This window comes from Aphidius gifuensis, linkage group LG3 (genome assembly GCF_014905175.1).
Source record: "Aphidius gifuensis isolate YNYX2018 linkage group LG3, ASM1490517v1, whole genome shotgun sequence".
NCBI classification, from domain to species: Eukaryota; Metazoa; Arthropoda; class Insecta; order Hymenoptera; family Braconidae; genus Aphidius; species Aphidius gifuensis.
The window spans coordinates 18516178-18535798 of NC_057790.1; the positions used below are offsets into that span (position 1 = coordinate 18516178).

A 19621-nucleotide genomic window follows, 5' to 3' on the forward strand; every position below is an offset into this window, starting at 1 on the left:
AAAATTTAATAATAATAAAACAATAGAGTATTAAATTAAGAAGAAAAAAAAAACAAATCAAGAACTCATATTATCTTTTTCAGATAAATCTTTAAACTTTGCTTCAAGTCTTTTGGAATATGCAGCAAGTTTATATGCAGCTTGTTCTAATTTAGCAACACTATCATCAATTTGATTAATATTATCTAAAACAGGCTCAAGTTTTTTATATTTTTGATTCAATGCATCAAGTGATTGTGATACACTTGATGATATTGTTTTTAATTCAGCATATTTTGCTATTGTTTCTTTATTAAGACGTTCAAGTAAACGATAATCAGCATGAGTTGATGTTAATTCTTCTTGTAGATATTCAGCTGTTTTTTGAAACATTGAATTAGCAAGATGACTTAAATTTGGATCATGTGGATCTAATGCTTCAAAACTACTTGTACTTGTTGATAATGTTGGTCCACGTTTTGGTGAACCACATCTTGACATTCCATCATCATAATTTGGATCTAGTAAATTTGGATTTGGCTGATTTTCTTCAGCTGTTGTTGTTAATTTTAATGTTGTCATAATAATATAAATCAACTAAAATAAATAACAACATTATTAACATTTAATTACATATATTTATCAGATTATTATTCAATAATTTAATTATTAATTTACCTTTTGTTTATAAAATAATAGAACTTTTTTTATTACTATCACTGACAGATTAATGTTATAAGGCTATGTTCCACTATGTTCAATTTAGAGAAAGACAGACAATTATATCTTGCGCATGTACATAAATGATTTAGTGGGGAAAAATGATGATGATGATAAACAATTGTCACAAACAGCTGTCATTCTGTCAATGTATTATTTATTAAATAACACCTCCAAAAATAAACAAATAAAATACAGCTCATAAAAGATTACAAATAAAATGGAAAAAAATACAACAACAACAAACTGACCTGTCAAATTTATATAAACATAAACTAAAAACAATTAAAATTGCTTTTTTTGTTAAGTATAAATTAAGAATAGTTTATTGATATATTTATACTTATAAAAAATAATAATGTCTCAACCAGATTATGAACAAACAACACACGATCATGCAGCATTATTGGTACTATTAAAACCAATTGGTACAACAATAAAACAAAAAACAATACAACGTTTGTGTGAAAGAATTGTTAAAAGTGGTAGTAAATTAACAATTGTTGATTCTGGTGGTGGAACACGTGAAATATTAATTAGATTTGTAAGAGAACATCCAGTTGAAAATAATGATTGGGGTGATTTTCAAACTCACAGAAGATTATTGGGTTTAATAACATTTGGTAAATATGATGATCAAATTGAGCTCAATGAAATATGTCGTTTACATGAGACATTAAAAGTTAAATATAATTCAACACTTTATGACTCTAGAGCAATATTATTTGGTCCATCTGATAAAGAAAATAATGTTGTTAATGAACCACCAAGTGGCTATACAACACCATCAAATTTTAAAACAGTTGCTGCATTTTATTCAGATGAAATATGTTCAAGTCTTGAAGCACAAGTTATGGAATGTTTACATTCATTATTTTGGATATTAGAATCAAAAAGATTAGAAAAATCACGTGAAAAAATTGATAAAGTACCACTTTTACTAGCTCCATTTGAAAAAAAAGATTTTATTGGATTAGATTTAGAATCAAGAATAAATAAAAAAAAAAGTGCTGGAAGAATGACAAAAAATCTTGGTGATCTTTGTTTACAAGTTGGTCTTTGTAATGATGCAATATATAATTATAATTTTGCAATAAATGTATTACAAAGTGTTAATGATTGGTTATGGCTAGGTGCTGCATATGAAGGTTTATGTGCTGCATCATCAATGATATTATATCCAAATTTAAAAAGAGCATTACCATTACAAAGAAATTCTTCACTTCAAGAAGGTAGTCCAGGTAAACAACGTCGTGGTTCACAAGCAATAACTGTATCATCACTTGTATTACCACCATCAATTGAAGAAATTAAATTAAAAATTCCAAATATATTAACACCAGAAGAAATACCAGTTAAATATGGTTTAGCTATTGTTCATTATAGTAAATATCAAAATGCTGGAATAATTGAAACTGAAGCTAGTTTTAAAGCAACAAGAATATCAATTGAACAAGGTTGTATAAGACAAGCAGCATCATTTTTAAATAATGTTGTATTTAATAATATGGAAATAAATGAACAAGAAAAAATTGATAGATTTACAAAATTATCTGAGCTATATTTAACAATTGGTTTTACAAGAAAATCATCATTTTGCATGAGATTAGCAGCAACAAGATTTATATCACAAAAAAATCCACAACCAGATTGGAAACAATGTTATAATTTTATGCTTCAATCATGTGATGGTTTTAAATTATCATTAGATCCAGCTGAAATGACAAATGAATGTCGTAAAGGTTGGCCAGCAATACAAATACAAATATTAAATGAATTAATAATTGCTGCAAATCGTATGGGTAATGCAGCACTTGCAACTCGTCATATGACATTTTTATTACAAACAATGTTTAATTATTTATCACAAAATGAACGTAAAGATATTGCATTACAATTACAAGGTGTTGCACAACAATGTGAAGGTGCACCAGTTCCACTTGTTCTTAAATCTGGTATTGTTATACCACCAGCAAATTTAACAAATATACCACAAACAAAATCATTTATATTAAAAAATTTACAGCCACATTTACAACCACAAAAAATTAAAATAATTAAAGAAGATCATGGACCATTTTTATTTACACCAATTAATTTTGGTTCATTAGAACGTAAAAATATATCAAAAAGTAAAGTTGATTATTTATGGGTTGAAGGTGATATTTGTGAAGTTACAATGCAATTATGTAATCCATTACCATTTGAACTTTATGTATCAAATATGAGATTATTAACATCTGGTATTGTATTTGAATCATTACCAGAAAGTATAACATTACCACCAAAATCAGGACCAATTGCTGTAACACTTGCTGGTACACCAAAAGAAACTGGTGATTTAGAAATATTAGGTTTTATAACACATACACTTGGTGTTAAATCAAATTGTCGTTTACGTAATATGGAAAATATGAAATATCCATTATATTCTGTTGAAGTTATACCAATATTACCAAAAATTCATGTATCAACAAGTCTTCCAAAAACAGCTAGTTTTAGTTGTGGTGAAAATATTGTTACAAGTGCAAGTATATCATTGTATGGTGGTGAAAGTGCTGAATGTACAATATCAATTAAAAATATTGGTAAAGTACCAATTGACATGATTGACATATCAATTAAATCAACATTAGATAATTTAACAGAAAATAAAATATTTAAATGGAGTGATGAAAATTTAAAAATGCAATTACCATTACAACCAGATACAAGTGCAAGTCTAACATTGTATCTATTTGGTGATGTAAATTTTATATATAATAGCAATAATAATAATTATCATTCAAATCATGGAAATAATTTAATTCAAAGTGGAACAAGATCATTACCTTCTAAATTTAATTCATCATCAACACATCATACAAAACGTCAAAGTGGTTTAACATCATCAATGAGAGCAGCATTAAATTCAACAATATCATCAAATCAAAATCAATCTAATCATTCATCTGGTCGTAATAATAATAGTAATCATTTAAAACCACCAAAATTATCAACACCAATAACAGCATCAAATATTATTGAAGGACAATTAAATATTAAATATTCTGGTGGTTCTGGTCTTACTGCTGGTTATTGTAGAATTTCATCAGTTTCAATAACAATTGAAATGTTACCAAGTGTACAAATAACAAGTTGGGATGTTTTACCAGCTGAAACACCATCACAATTTTATTTAGTTCTTGATGTTACAAATATGACTAATCAAGAAATGGAATTACATTATACACAAAGTAAATGTATTTATATGGAAGGAAGAGAAAGTTGTAGAATACCAGTACCAGTTAATCGTTGTCCATTAGATAAATTATCAAATTCACATGAAATTTTTATAAATAATGAATTACAAAAAGCTTGTGCTGAGCATATTGCTTCATTGGTTGATTTAAAATGGCAGCTATTAGGAACTGATTTAACTGGTAAAGCATCATTAAATGGAATATCATTTACTCAAGATATGCTGGATCTTGTTAGAATGAGTCCACTTGAATGGGGTAATTTATTATATTTAAAAAAATTTAACAACAATATTTGTTTGTTTCTTTTAATTGTTTTTTTTTTCTTGTCAATTTTAGAAGTTGTTATTAATGATATGGCAGTTAAACCTCAGGATGAAATAACATGTGGTCTTGGTGAATGTGTCAGTATTGGAGTTGGAGTTTGTAATGCTTTGGAACATCCATTGAGTGATCTTAGTTTGTCAATTGATTTTTATCAAGATCATCATAATGGTGTTAATAATTATCGTTTAGATACTAGACTATCAATTGCTGGTGCTAATAAAGTTATGCTTCCTACTGTAAGTCAATTTTTAAATATTAATTCTTTGTTTTCTTCAATTTATTTTTAATATAATATTTTGTTTATCAGTTGCAAGAGTATGGAAGAGCTTATCATGAATGTCGAGTTGTATTTTTTACTGCTGGTCAGTATAAAATTGATATTCAATGTTGTAGTCAAAAATCATTGACACATTTATCAAGTGGAGATGTTATTAACTCTGGACATGTATGGCGTTACATACCACCAATTGAAATTGCTGTTGATGACTGCTGATATTTGTTATTTTATAAATTTATTACTTTAAAATTAATAATATTGATGAATAATAATTTTTAAAAATACAACAACTGTTATAACTACATACTGATAATTATTTTTTAGCTAAAAAAAAATAAATAAATTATAATATCAGTATTACAAAAATTATTTTTATTTTATATTTATTTTTTTCTTGACTACTTACATCGTGGGCCAAGTATTATTTTTTGATTTATATTTTATCACCAATCAAAAGTCTGGAAGACCAATCATAAGGCAGTTGTCCTTTTCATAATAGGATAAATATAAATTTTCTATTTTATTAATTTTATTTTACATATAAAAAAATGAATAAATCAATAAGTATTTTTAAAAACTGACCCAAACAATGATTCACAATATATTTAAAGAAAATAAAAAAAAAAAAAAACTTTCGATAAGAAAAGATAAAGCTTAATTATTTGTTAAAATAATAATGACAAACAAAAAATAGATATAAAAATTAGTCACCTACGTGTAGCTTAAAAAATAACGTCAGCTGTGAGAAAAAAACTTTTTTATTTTTAAAATAACATATTATTATTTAATTATTGTCATTTTAAAAAATTGCTAACATGAGTCTATTATTTTTAGTTATTATATTTGCTACAATCCATCAAGGTAAATACTTGTTTAATTAAATAAAAAAATTATTTCAATAATTATAATTGAGAGTGAATTAAAAAATTATATTTTTTTATTTTTTTCAAGGTTTATTACTAAAGTGCTACATTTGTGATTCCAGGACAAATAAAAATTGTGCAATTATCCCAAAAGAAATGGAGTTAATGGATTGTTCAATTGATATAATTCCAAAAACTTATTCATTTATTTTACCTAGTCAATTTGATCAAATTGATAATCATTCAAACAAATCTGACAGTCAAGAAGATATCATTTTTTCAATAACAAAAAATTTGATATTAAAAGACGATGAGTTTATTCCAAAAGCGTGCATAAAATTCACTGATAAAAGTATGTTTATTTATAACTTAATTAATAATAAATAATAAATATTGTTTTCTTTTTGTTTTTAGTTTATAAATTTAGAGTTTGGGGCTGTATATTTCGCAAAGACATTGAATCAATGTGCAGTCATACTGATCACAATTATTCATGTCAATCTTGCATAAATGCTGATGGATGTAATTTATAATTAAGTTTTAATAAAGCTATCAAAAATTACTGTACATTAACTCAGGAAAAAGTTAATATTTATTATTGCATTATCATTTAAAAAAAATAAAAATTAAAAACATTGTCATAATAAGAGTAAATTAAAAATAAAAATTATCTATTAAAAATAAAAGTCAATTAAAATATATATTATAGTTATTTTTTTTTTAGTTTTTTTCCTAATGGTATATAGTCAATATCAGTAATTTTTTTTCTAAAATTTTGATAAAATTGTAATACACTACTATTTGCCCAAACTTGTTGTGAACTAAAATCAAGTACTCTAAGTGATTCTAAACTTTGTGCTCTTGATAATGCAACATATGCTTGTCCAGCATCAAATACTTTAGCAAGACTCATTTCAACACAATCCAATGTTAAACCTTGACTTTTATGAATTGAAAATGCCCATGCTAATTTTAATGGAATTTGTTTACGATAAATAATACTACCACTTGCATTTTTAATTGTCCATTTTTCATTTTTAGCTGTATATATTTCACCAGTTAAAAATTTAACAACTGGTATATCATCATCAAATTTAATAACAACACCACGTGCACCATTAACAAGACCATTTGTTATATTAATATTTTTAAGTAACATAACTTGTGCACCAATTTTTAATGTTAATTTACCAGGTACTGGAAGTTGTTGATCAAGTATATGACTCATTGATTCATCAGAATCTTGTGCTGTATAAATTTTAGTAATACCTTCAAGATTATATAATTGTGTTTCATTAATATCATTTGCTTCTTTAACATGACTACATAATCTTGTTGCTAATACACCTGATTTTTCAACTTTTTGACTTGATGTTGATTTTAATATTTGTATAATATCATCAGTAACTCTACCAATTCTAATACTATTTAATATTTCAACAAATTTTTTATCTTTTTGACGATGTACTGTTTTTAATTCATAATTAAAATGTACACATGTTTCCCATGCTTTACTTTGAAAACAAAATTTTTTTTTATTATCATTACTTTGTACTGGTGGTAATTGAAAAAAATCACCACATAATATTAATTGTATACCACCAAATGGTCTATCATTTTTACGTAAATGACGTGCAACAGCTTCAATTTTATCAAAATAATCACCATCAACCATTGATATTTCATCAATTATTAAATATTTTGTTTTTCTCCATGCTGTTGCTGATGATGAACGTGATGCCATTTGATATGATCTTTCAATTGTTGCTGTTCCAAGACCAATACCAGCAAATTGATGAAGTGTTATACCTCCAATATGACATGCAGCAACACCAGTTGATGCTGTTGCTGTTGTAACATCTGGTGGAAGCTCAGATATTATACGTTTTAAAAGAAATGATTTACCAGTTCCTGCAAATAACAACATCAATCATTAATAAAATGCTTAATTCAATAGAATATATTATTTTAAATATTAAATAACAACCTGCACTTCCAGTAAAAAATATATTTCTTCCTTTTAATACAGCATCTAAAATACCTCGTTGTTCTTCAGTTAAATCAATTTCAGTTGGATTTATATATAATTTTTTAGCTATTGGAATTTTAGGTGTATTTGAATCAGTTAATTTACGTTTTCTAATATTACTTGGTGATGGTGTTGTTGGTGTTTTTCTTGATGCTGCTATTTTAAGTGCACGTTCTTTAGCACTTGTTAACTCAGATGTTGTTGCTGGACTTATTTCTTGTATACCACCTAATTTTACATTTGCCAATATATGTTCTCTCAATGGATTTTTCGATTTATTATTATTATCTTTATCAGTTGTTGTTTTAACAAATATTGTTTTTAAAAATGATATTAATTGTGCTGCTGGTGCATTTGATAAAAATAATGTACAACGTTCAATTGTAAATTTTATTGTTGCTTTTCCTTCATTCATAAAACGATTTAAAACATTGATTCCTTTTAATGCAAGTTTTGTTGTTGTATTTACTTTATCAGCTCTAATTTCAATCATTAAATCACGTAAATTATTTCTAAATAGACGTAATGAAGCTGAACGATAATTTACTTTTCTTGTTGTCATACCCTGAGGATTTGTCCATTCTAAAACTGCAGTACAAGTTAAAGAACAACCGTCTGATGAATCCATTATTAACAATTTCTTTAATTATTGTTATCAGAGATTTTTAAAGATATATTGTTTTAATTTTATATCAAAAAACAATTACAGGTTAATTAAAATTTTTTTGTAAATAAAAGTGACAGTTATCACTGGTTATCACTTGGTCATTGACATATTTATATAAACAAATAATACTTGACAAGACCAAACACAGCAAGGTCAATCATACCACTTTGGGTGTTTATATATTTTCATTTATTTAATTAAATTTGATATTTGAGAATGAAATTAATGTTTAATTTGTGGAATGTTTAATTTTGTTTATTATTATTATTACTGCTTAATTAGAAAATACTAACGCCAATGATGGCATAGAGTCATTCTACCTCCACCTATTCCTAACAATCAACACAATCATCTTGAGCCATCTCTAAAATGTCATTTTTTTATTTATTATTAATAACAATTGTTAAATTATTAATTAATTATTATTATTTTTTTTAAAAAATAATTATTTGGTTTTGCTGATAAATATAGAATTTTACTTATCGAGAAAATAATAGTCGATAATTTTTCTAATAGATGGCGTTACTAAATCCAAAATGGCCGCGCCTCTGTTAGAGAGAAAACTTGTGTCGTGACTTTTTACGCTTATATTTGCAATAATAATTGTTAAACAATTGTAAATTGTTGATAAATCGGTTAATTAATTTATTCTGAACAGATTGTGATATAAATTATTATGAACTTTTGTGAATTTTGTCCAAAATTAATGGACATGTCAGAGCTTTTGGAGCTGACAAAGGCAGCTATTAATTTGTTGAATAATGGACAGATAACATGTAAATATTATGTTTTTTTATTATTATTAATTATTTAGAGCATAAACAAACATAGTTACGTACTTTTTATCACATTTTATCATAAATTTTGACAAAAAAAATAATTGATTTTCGAGGTTAGGTTGTCATTTTTATAAAAAAGTTATTCACTTATTTTAGCAATATTAATTATTAAATAACTGTGAATTGTTATTTAATCGATCATTTTAATTGTCCCAAACAGATTGTGCTATAAATTGTTGCTGACTTTTGTGAAATTTGACAAAAATAAATGGACATGTCAATGGTGTTGGAGCTGACAAAGTAAAATCTTTATTTGGCAAATAATGGACGAATGGTATGTAAATATCGTGTTTTTTTATTTTTATTAATTATTTAGTGCATAAACAAACATAATTACGTTGTTTTTTTTAACTATTAAGCTAAAAAAAAAAAAAAAAAATTAATGATTCAAGGTCAGATTGTCATTTTTTACAAAGACAAAGAACATGTCATTTTATTTATTAATATTTATAAAAATTTATCGTACATTGCAATTGTTGTAGCATCTTCATTGTATAACGATTGTTTTTTTTCATTTTTAACAATCAAAAAATTGTGAAATGTTTTAATATTAATTTTCCTTTGTTTCAGACAGTTTTGGCTTTGCCATTTTTTATTGTTAATGTTTAGTTCTCTTTTATTCACCTTGATACTCAATTTTTTGCTGTTTATTTATTAACTTATTATTTATTTATCTATTTTTGATACATTTAGTATTTATTTATTTGCTTATTTAATAATTTTTCAATTATTTACCATAAATTCATTAATTTAAATTTCATTTAATTTTTTTTGCTGTTATTAATTACTCTAGTTTGAAAAAAATTTATAACATAATGTTTATTTTATATCTACAATGTTCACAGATAACAAAAAGTGTTCCTGAAACGTCTAATGTGTTCGTGAAGTTCATAAAACAAAATCATTAAAACTAGGACCAACTAAAATGATTGATTTGGTCTGTTATTTGATATCCAAATTATAACATGATGATATGAATACCAAGAATTGATGATCATGTTTAGAATGTCATTTATAAGCTACCTTGTCTTTGCTATTAAGAAGTTTGAGAATTAATTGAAAGCATCCTAAATCATTTATCAGTATAAGAATCAAATACTGTTACAAGTCAACTATCAACAAAAAAAAGCTATCATCTCATGCATGAATCTCTTTGAGATATAGTGAGTTTACTTGATTTTATTTTATAAAATAAAAGTATAGTCCTAAATTCCCCCAATGATCAATCAATATTTATTTGTAATTTTATTTTGCTTTAGTATCACAGATAAAATTACTATCAAGATGATTATGCTTCAACAATAATGATTTCTGATAATTAAAAATTATTCTTCAATTGAATTTACAAAATATGAAGTGTCAATGAATGCTCTAACATCATTCATGAATTGTCTTACAAGATTTTATCAGCAAATTTGATAATATCTTGAATTAAAACAATAGCATTATACGATGCTAATGTACCACTCTTTATTGACAAGTATCTACTTTGGTATTGGTAGAAATGTACAGGTAATTGCATTACGTTTTTAAGCTAATTGACCACCGGTTGCCATATTGCAAAGTACTTTATTTAAATCATAAATTAAAATACATAATAAGATAGAAGATTAAAATTTAAAAAGATAGAAGATTAAAATTTAATAGAAGATTAAAATAATAAAATACCTAAACAAATGATTAATTATATAAAAATAAAAATAAAATACATATTAAGCTTTGTTAATATTTTAACTTATTTTATTTTTTTTATTTATTAATAAATTTGCTGTTAATGTCAAATGTACTACAATATGTACAAACATTGTATTGCATCCAGTGCAATATTTATATTGTTCTTTATCAAATGATTGTTAACTAAACATGTAAAATTTCTTTTATTTTATCTAATTTTTTTGAAAAGTAATTCAATTTCTAATTGTTTTGAAATTATAAATAAATTATCAAATAATATTTTTAAAGTTTTATTTATGATTAACAATGATTAATGTAACTTTTAAGCATGCCATACATAAAAAATTAACAGTCAATAATAATAATATGACAGACACACAGATTTACACACATGCAAATGAATGGTCTGCGCAGTAGATTTTATTTTCGTACATTACCTGGAGCTGTATCAAGCTGTATATGTGTTAGTCAAAAGTGTTTTGGTAAGCTTGTGTTGGTACTTGTTGCTTACAAACGGACATGAGAGCTTTGGTGCATCAAGAACAAACCGCCTCTGTCGAAGTGAATGTTAAAAATTTTCTCAGAATGTCGTCGTTACTTGACTCTGCTTGACTCGACAGATTTTCTTTTGAAAATTGATAAAACATTTTCATATAATATAACAATAAACATTTAAAAAATATGATGAGTACTTTGTACACTATATAAGTTAATATTATGGGTTTTCTCTTGTTACAAGTGGTGTAAAAGTAGTGTCTAAAGCAAGTGATAGTGGCAAACAATTAAAACATATAACAAGTACTTTATAAACTATGTAAGTTAATCAACTGGATTTTTTTTTTGTTACAAGTGGTGTAAAAGTAGTGTTTAATTCAAAGCTAGTGATAGTAGTGGTGAAAAGTGTTTTAAAAAAAAAATGTTATCAAAAGTGGTGATGATTGTTTTGTGAGTGTGTAGTGTTTGTGATCACTGAACCTGTTGCTGATCATCGAGAATCATCATGAACTACTACATGGCCTTGGAGTATTTTGATGACCAGCGTTGGAAGATGAACATCCCCTAAAAAGGTAAGATTTTATTGATGTAATTATAATTATTATTTTGTTTGAAGCTCCATGGTGGTCCCCATATGTATGTTCTTTAGGTCATCTTCCTTTTTATTTACTTTGAATTATTTATTATATGGTAATTTAATTAGTATGCAATTGCTTAGATGACACGTATAGTTGTCGTCATCATGCACATCAGTTTACATAGAAATACTAAGTAATTTATTATTAAATTTATCAAAAAATTGCTGCTTAAAGCGCAATATTATATTTTACGTTATTAAAAAAGTCGGTGCATGTTTGGTGTTTTTAAAACATTCATGCAATTAAATAATTATTGTTTAATTTATCTAATTTTCCTGCTTTATTATTTCATTTATTTATTGTTTTTTGTTTCAAATAAAAAATAAGTAACACAATTTTTTTTTTATAATTCACAAAATCACTTTCATATAAAAAATTATTATAAATGTAAATTTAAAGATCACTTAAATCAACAGCATCAACACGATCATTAACATCATCATTCATTTCATTATTAATTTTATCGTTAGATTGATCGTTTTCTTGTTCAGACTTTAATTTTGGAATATCTAAACTTGACCATGTTCCTGGCTCAGCTTTTTTCATTTTAATTTCAACTTTTGTTGGTAGCATACTGACTGAACTATTTGCAATATCAACAACCTGTAAAAATATCAGAGTTTATTTTAGAATTTAATTTAAAATAATTTATAAAGATACAAGGTTTATTAACATTTAATATATAATTTAAACTTACTCCTCTGAGTTCTAAATCAAGATCATAAGATGAATTTTCTTCGAGGAAAAAAAGACCAATTGTTAAACGAATAGGATTTAATTTAATTGATGATTTACTTGGTTGATATTTTTTTGCATAAATTGCAACAACAACATGAGATCCTGTCTGATGCCAGTCCATTCGACATTCAATTTTTTTTTCATTATTCTGTTTAAAAACAAAAAAAAAAGAAATAGAAAATTAATAAGATTATTAATACAATAAAATAAAAAATATTATTTGTCTTTTTAAATAATATTTTACAAACCTTGACAATCCATACATGTTTGCCATTGGTACATCCTGGCAATGCAAGAAAAACAGAAAAATCAGTTGTCTTTTTCTTTGGACAACAAGACCAGTATTTTAAACCTTCATGAAATATTGGTACACCAGGATGATAAATACATATTTCATTATCAGATTCAGAATTTTTATATGTTCCATTGCATGATTTATTTTTACATGATTCACCAATTTTAATAATTGTTGAATCACATGTATCTGGTTTATTGGCAGTAAGAGTTTTAATTTGTTCTAAAAGTGTTGTTGATACTGTTGGTGTTATAATTGTTTGTTCTGTATCAAATGATGGTCTTTTTAAACCAACAAAATTACTTGTTGGTGCACGATATTCAATAACTTCATCAACTTTTGTTTTATCAACAATTGGTTTTTCTGGTTCTGGTGGTTTTTCATTTGAATGAAATGATTTTGTACAACCTTTGATATTTAAAAATTCAGTAAAATCAATGCATCTTTTTTTACAACATGACCAACTTTTATAAGCGTCATGAAAAATTGGAGCACCTGGATGATGTGCACAAGAATCTAAAAATAAAATATTATATATTTTGACATGATTCATTTTTTTTTAGATAAACAATTTTCTTGGCTTGATTTTTTATTTACAAAAATCTTGATATATCTAAAATTATAATTAATAACTCACCATTTTTATTGTCATTTGGATTAAATTGTTGTCCACATCCTTTGTTGTAACAAGTCAACAAGCTATTATCTACAACTCCTGTCATTTTTTAATAATTTATTTTACTCTAAAAAAAAAACAAATATTCAATATTAAAATCAACTGATCTATTGAGTGGTATAAACGATGAATTAAACTCAAGAAAACTATTCACCACATGTATCTTTATACCTTTTTTTGTTGAATTCGAGAATGTTCTAGCTATTTCTTGGCAACTATTTAAGCTATTATTATTACTTGCAATCATAGAGAGAAAAAAAATTGTAAGGTTAGAACGTCCACGCCATCTGCGAGGATGCAATAACAAAAAAAAAAAACAAAAAACATCAAGTGTAAAAGAGAGAGAAAGAGAAGAGAGAGAGAAAAAAAAATACACAACAGAAAGAGAGTACACATGACTTCCCCTTCTTCTACGCCAATGATCATGCAAATATTCTGATTGGCTTTCTTCTCTACGCCAATGTTAAACGAAGTCCGTGATTGGTTAACACCAAAAAGGTGCGTTCAATAGCTCAGGAAGCCACCAGTACCCGGCAAAGCATCGGGCATCAAGCTGCTGTCAATTTCGTACATAATTATATTACATATTCAATATTTACAACTTACAATTGTTTTTATTGGTAATTTAAAACTTTATATTAAAAAAAATTTAAAGCATAAATTAACAATAACAGTTTGTCAGTTAATTTTTTTTACTCCAAAAAAAATAATTTTGTGTTTTTTAAGTTTGCATTTTTGTTTTTTTTTTTTTGCATATTTTATTTTTTTTATTTTTTTCACAACAACAGTGGATATACTTATATTGACATTGCCAATTATTATTAAAACAAACAATAAGTGTTTTATACTTTTAAATTAAATAATTAAACAGTGATTTGTGGTTGAAATTTTTCATCATATTGAATTCTCATATATGAGATTTATAAAAAAATAAATAAATATTTTTGAGAATTAAAAAAAAAAAAAAAAAAAGGGAAAAAAGTGCCGTTTGTTGGACGCAGCATCCAGAGTGTTACTTTTGCTTTTGAACGAAGTGGATTGGAGCAGGTTTTTTTCTTTTTTCTGTTCAGTGGTATGTTGATTTTTTTATTAATTTTAAAATTTAGATAATTGTTTTTTTTTTTTATATATTACGTTTTTTTTTTTTTATTTTATTCGGTTTGAAGATGCGTTCGTGTTAAATATAATAATTTGAGGAGGATGATGATGAGGGGTGAAATGATAGATTAATTGTTTGTTGATATATTGATGAGGTAAATTTTATAAATTATTATTTCTTTGAATGTAAGTTTTATTCAGGTACTTGGCGCAATCACGCGAAGAGAGTTTAAGTTCGTTGAACTCAATGTAAGCCCTTTGTGTAGTGAGTTGTGTACTGAGAGTATGTACACTCTCAGATGTAATACCGTTGTACTCAAAATTGCTTAAAGTTTTTTTTTTCATATATATATATAATTGATCTTCGTGTTTTTAAATATTTATATTTGATAAAATCAAGGGGGTAGTTTAAATTCAGTCAAGTAAAAAAAAACCATCATCAAAATTATATTTACTTTTTATTTTAAAAAATTTACTTTAATCTATATGACATTTGTCGTAGTTCGATTATTAAATTAATCGTTATGATATTGATTTCATGAGGATCTTTAAATAGTATATATATATACATAAAATAAAAAACTATAAATAAAATAGATAAATAAAAAATGTCAAGTTAATTCATAATGTTTAAAGTAACGATCGAGATAAAACTCCAGTTTTTTTTTTTCATTTATTTTTGTTTTTTTCTCTTGCTCACATTTAAAATAAAATAAAAAAGCTTTTTAAAAATAAAAAAAACAAATCTATAAATTATCTCTATCAATTATTTAACGATTTTAAAAAAATATATTTAATTTTTTGAAAAGTCATTTAACAACTTTGGTATTTTTTATGAGTAAATAAATTTTTTTTTTTTTTAGATTATAATTAATACATATTCAAGTTTTTTGATTTAACTGTAGTTACATAATGTTTATTCATTTAATTATTTATTTATATATTTTGTTAAAAAATTTGATAATTTTATATTTACATTTAAACACAATATGCAATTCAAAATTTAAAACAATTGGATTTAGTTTTCGGAGTATATTAGTTAGTTGAAAATAAAAATAAAAAAAATGAGACAGTAAAAAATCTGTGATTTCGGGACAACGTTTAATCCTCAACCTGCAATTGTATTGTATCGAACAATACAGGTGCCATCCCTATACAAATTTTATTTTTCTATTTTTTATTTTTATTCTTGGAAATATATACCTGAACCAATGATCCAAATACCCCAAATATAACAGGGTCGGTTGCATTTATACTATCGTCCCGTAAACATATTTTATCTTTTATTTTTTTTTTGTTCTCTTGTCGGTTTTCATCTCTTTTCCGTTCCCGCACTATTTTTTTCTCATTTTTCCTCAACTCCACCCTCTAGTTTTTTTTTTTTTATCGTTATTTCGTTCCGCTATTTGTATTTTTATTTGAAAAAAATTTTTTTCTTTTTTCATTTTTTATTTATTCCTGAATTGTTGTTGTATGTAAGTTTTCGCTCGTTCCCACGTTATATAGTCAGGATGTATAGTGAATTGAACCCCGCAGGAAGAGACGATATAGATGCTCTATAACAACGTCACCACGTGCGATTCCGGTGTGTAAAGAGATGATGATGATGGGAATTTATAGTGGGGATGGAACGTGGTTAGTTGACTTTCCCAAAGACAGGGTATATCATATATACAAGAAGAGATAGAAGTTTTGCTTCAAGGGGACCATTTAATGAGGCAAGGGTAAGGGAGGAAGAAAAGGGCAGTGGGGTAGAGGAGGAGGGGGGCATATTCAAGACAGAATTTATTCTCAGGGCGCGGTCAAGACCTCGAGAATATGTACACGGGTAAAGGTACATATAAATCCCCCTCGACCTCCATATATACTCCCCCAGGAATTTTCTTTAACTGATAAGAAAAATATTATTTTTTTTTTTATATGAAAAAAAATTAAATTTAACATCAGTTTTTTCATCATAGTTTATTTTATAATTTATCAAGAATTTTTTTTTCTTATTTTTTCTTTGTATAAATTTTTTAATAAATTATTTGAGATTAAAAGTAAAAAAATATAATATTATTGCAATATATATTACTTTGTTTTTGAAAAAGTAATATAACATTTTTTTTTTTTCATAATATTATAAATTTAATGAATTTCGAGGTTGATGAATTTTTACGATGAAACAACAAATACTCATGTTTATATAGTTTTAATGGTAGAATGAGAAGACGACAAGGTATATCCAACACGCCAGGATAACCAAGGTGAACCGGTTGGGTGGTTATAGTAGTAGTAAGAAAAAACAAAACCCAGTTAACTGGCAAAAATAATACTCTTAAATTTTAAAATATAAATCGATAAAATAATAATATAAATAATTAAATTTCAATTGATATTATCCATATAAATTAAAAAATAACAAAAAGATATAAACAATTTTTAATATTTTTGCTGATAAAATATATATAGTCATTTTATATTAATGAATATATATTGGTGTAATCATGCATTTAATTGTAAGTATCCGAGATTGACGTATTTATGGGAAAGCACAGATGTGCATAATGTAATAATGACGTACTTTAGGGCAGCTAATATGTATACATATATATATATTGGTATCGTGTATCCTGCGAAAATACATATAGGCTTTTGGTATACGACAGCTGCAGATAATACGCTGATCACCAACATGACATTTCCGCGCACACAAATTTCAAATACATGTCATGTTATATATTGCATATATAGAATATATACATATATATGCCATTTTAGATGTTTTGAATTGATTATACGTTTTTAATATTATTATTATTATTATTTAATTAGTCTGTGTATATGTACAAACGAAGGCTGAATAATTTCGTTTATATTTATTTATTTTTTTTTCTCTTTCGCGTGTACATCGCTATGTACTGTATATATAGTTAAACAGAAATTTTTTTAATTACGAGATAAGGTGAATTTTGAATAATTTATTTTTATCTCAAAAATACAAACATTTGTATGTGATTTTATATATACATTTGTATTTTGTGGGATTATGCGGTGAAGATGCATCAGAAGCATCATTTATCCACTTATGATAAAAATTGAATAAGTAGGTCGTAAAAGTTAGAGAGAAGAAACATCATAACTATATTATAAAGAAGCAATCGTTTGAAATATAAAATATAATTATTAAATACAAAAACTATATAGTGCTCTATCATTCCCTTGGATATATAAGTATAAATATATGTCATGTAACTCGTTTTCATGCTTCCGAGGGACGAAGGATAGAAATCTCACTTGGCTAAACCTCATTATGTATTCAAGGGAGTGTGACACCATTACTACCTCCGTGTCGACGTAAATTCAAACGTCAAAACATTAAAACTCATTCAACAAAGCCCTTATTTTTTTTCATATTATTTTTTATTTAAATAAAAAATCATGTTCTTAATTTGAATGAAGGTCAATCTTTATGAAAACAAAAAAATTAAATTATTATTATATAAAAAGATGAAAAAGCTATTTAAAAAATTACATTGTAAAATATGCGTATTTTCATTTCATTCTTGAATATATAATTTGATATTTAATATTGTATATTTTTACAAATTAATATCACATTGTAAAAATATGTCATTTTGTGTTATGAGATTGATGTCTGACATATTAACGTTTGTTCTACTTAAATTTTATCATTAACTGTTGTTTTTTCGTTTTTTTTTTCCAATAAAATTGATCAATGGTATAAACCTGCAATTGCCAATTAATTCATTGTTATAGTCGATTAACTTTTGACTCCAAAATATCAGTGTAGTATATAAAAAATAAAAAATCTGTATGTGCATATTATTATTTCACAGATAAAAATAAAAAAAAAAAAATGAGCAAATTGGATTAAATCTGATTTAACTGAATGCAGTGAAAAAGATTTAATTTATATTTGCATTGATATTATTATTCCAGTTGTAATTTTCATAAAATGATAATGAATATATATTTTTTTTTTTTTCTTTTAATTTTATATTTGAAAATATAAATTACTCTTAATGACAATGAATAAAAAATAGATAAACATGAAAATTGGAAATTAAAAATATAATAGCATTAAAGTATATTTGATAAATATATATTTATTTTTTTTTTAAACTTCTTATTCGTTTCAAGGATAAGAAAAAAAATAGGTAAAAAAAATAAAATAAAAGTAAAGCAAGTGTATATCACAAACCGATAATTCAACATATAAGAATTAAGATACATGCGATGTTTTCTATTATCAGTTTATTCCTTAATTCTCTATTTGCACATATATGCTAGTTGCATATACATAGACAAGTACTTACTCTACTGGCAGTTGTCTGGTTTGTGAAGTTTTGTATAAGAGAATATATATATATCTATATATAATCGTATAAAACCGGTACACCTCGTGAATTCTCGGCGGTCGATAGAGCAAACACGACCGCGCCCCAACCCCCCCGGGGGGTTTCGCGGCCCGCCAACGGTTCAACTTACTCACTCTTTAGACTCTCCTCTCCTTTTTTTTTTTTTTTTTTTATAATTTTTTTTTATATTTTACTCTTCATGGTCCACCAAAAACTATACAAATATTCAACAATTTTTGTATAGAAAAATATCCACATTAAAATCATCAATCAGTAACTGACCGCATTGTATACAAAGTTTAAATTCAACAATATAAATCACTAATTTTCACCCTCAATCATATCAAATCAAATTTCCTGTTAAATATAAAAAAAAAAAAAAAAAAATTACTTGCATTAATTATATTTCTTCATAAAAAAAAAAAAAAAAAAAACTCAATTATTCTGTCTTTATAAACTCGATGAAAGATAATTAATAAAAATATACATATAATACATATATTTTTTTATATTTATTAATTAATTAATATATATAAAAAAATTAATAAATAAATAATCATCAAGGGGATAATTAAATTTCAAATATAGATTGACGTCGACAATGTCCTCTGGGGCTTATGACGTCATGCCGCAACGTCACTGCAACGAGCTGCATACGCAATGCTTACGTCATATGATTTAAATAGTATTTGTGTGTTTGTCT

The 19621-nt window shown here is 25.4% G+C and overlaps 6 protein-coding genes and 1 long non-coding RNA gene across 15 annotated transcripts in view; 4 read left to right on the plus strand and 3 right to left on the minus strand.

Annotated features, from left to right (window-relative positions):
• Positions 1–11: 11 nt before the first annotated feature.
• Positions 12–771, minus strand: LOC122852417 (biogenesis of lysosome-related organelles complex 1 subunit 2). Its single transcript, XM_044152191.1, has 2 exons — positions 658–771; positions 12–576 (listed from the first exon to the last, which is right to left on the minus strand). The coding sequence occupies exon 2, from the start codon at positions 559–561 to the stop codon at positions 58–60; it is 504 nt and encodes a 167-aa protein (XP_044008126.1). The 5' UTR covers positions 562–576; positions 658–771; the 3' UTR covers positions 12–57.
• A 154-nt stretch (positions 772–925) lies between these two features.
• Positions 926–4908, plus strand: LOC122852416 (protein brunelleschi). The gene is made up of 3 exons (XM_044152190.1): positions 926–4196; positions 4278–4501; positions 4573–4908. Exons 1-3 carry the CDS (start codon positions 1058–1060, stop codon positions 4756–4758), a joined length of 3549 nt encoding a protein of 1182 aa, XP_044008125.1. The 5' UTR covers positions 926–1057; the 3' UTR covers positions 4759–4908.
• A 376-nt stretch (positions 4909–5284) lies between these two features.
• On the minus strand, positions 5285–8503 carry LOC122852418 (ATP-dependent DNA helicase PIF1). Its single transcript, XM_044152192.1, has 2 exons — positions 7393–8503; positions 5285–7316 (listed from the first exon to the last, which is right to left on the minus strand). The coding sequence occupies exons 1-2, from the start codon at positions 8060–8062 to the stop codon at positions 6115–6117; spliced, it is 1872 nt and encodes a 623-aa protein (XP_044008127.1). The 5' UTR covers positions 8063–8503; the 3' UTR covers positions 5285–6114.
• On the plus strand, positions 5290–5938 carry LOC122852419. Its single transcript, XM_044152195.1, has 3 exons — positions 5290–5403; positions 5494–5757; positions 5820–5938. Exons 1-3 carry the CDS (start codon positions 5358–5360, stop codon positions 5936–5938), a joined length of 429 nt encoding a protein of 142 aa, XP_044008130.1. The 5' UTR covers positions 5290–5357.
• Positions 8504–8653: 150 nt separating the features above from the next.
• LOC122852423 lies at positions 8654–10427 on the plus strand. The gene is made up of 3 exons (XR_006373820.1): positions 8654–8877; positions 9101–9214; positions 9786–10427. It is a non-coding gene; the product is annotated as an uncharacterized LOC122852423 (long non-coding RNA).
• Positions 10428–11058: 631 nt separating this feature from the next.
• LOC122852420 (protein turtle) overlaps positions 11059–19621 on the plus strand; it is a 31725-nt gene continuing 23162 nt past the window's right edge. For 8 of the 9 annotated variants that reach the window (XR_006373816.1, XR_006373817.1, XR_006373819.1 and 5 more), the window contains exon 1: positions 13987–14528. The gene's annotated coding sequence lies outside the window, so the exon portion shown is untranslated. Of the gene's footprint in view, positions 11682–13986; positions 14529–19621 lie in introns of those variants that run through there. The other variant, XM_044152198.1, reaches the window with a different exon arrangement.
• On the minus strand, positions 11675–13775 carry LOC122852422 (cysteine and histidine-rich domain-containing protein). Its single transcript, XM_044152205.1, has 5 exons — positions 13628–13775; positions 13418–13523; positions 12734–13296; positions 12445–12633; positions 11675–12350 (listed from the first exon to the last, which is right to left on the minus strand). Exons 2-5 carry the CDS (start codon positions 13500–13502, stop codon positions 12141–12143), a joined length of 1047 nt encoding a protein of 348 aa, XP_044008140.1. The 5' UTR covers positions 13503–13523; positions 13628–13775; the 3' UTR covers positions 11675–12140.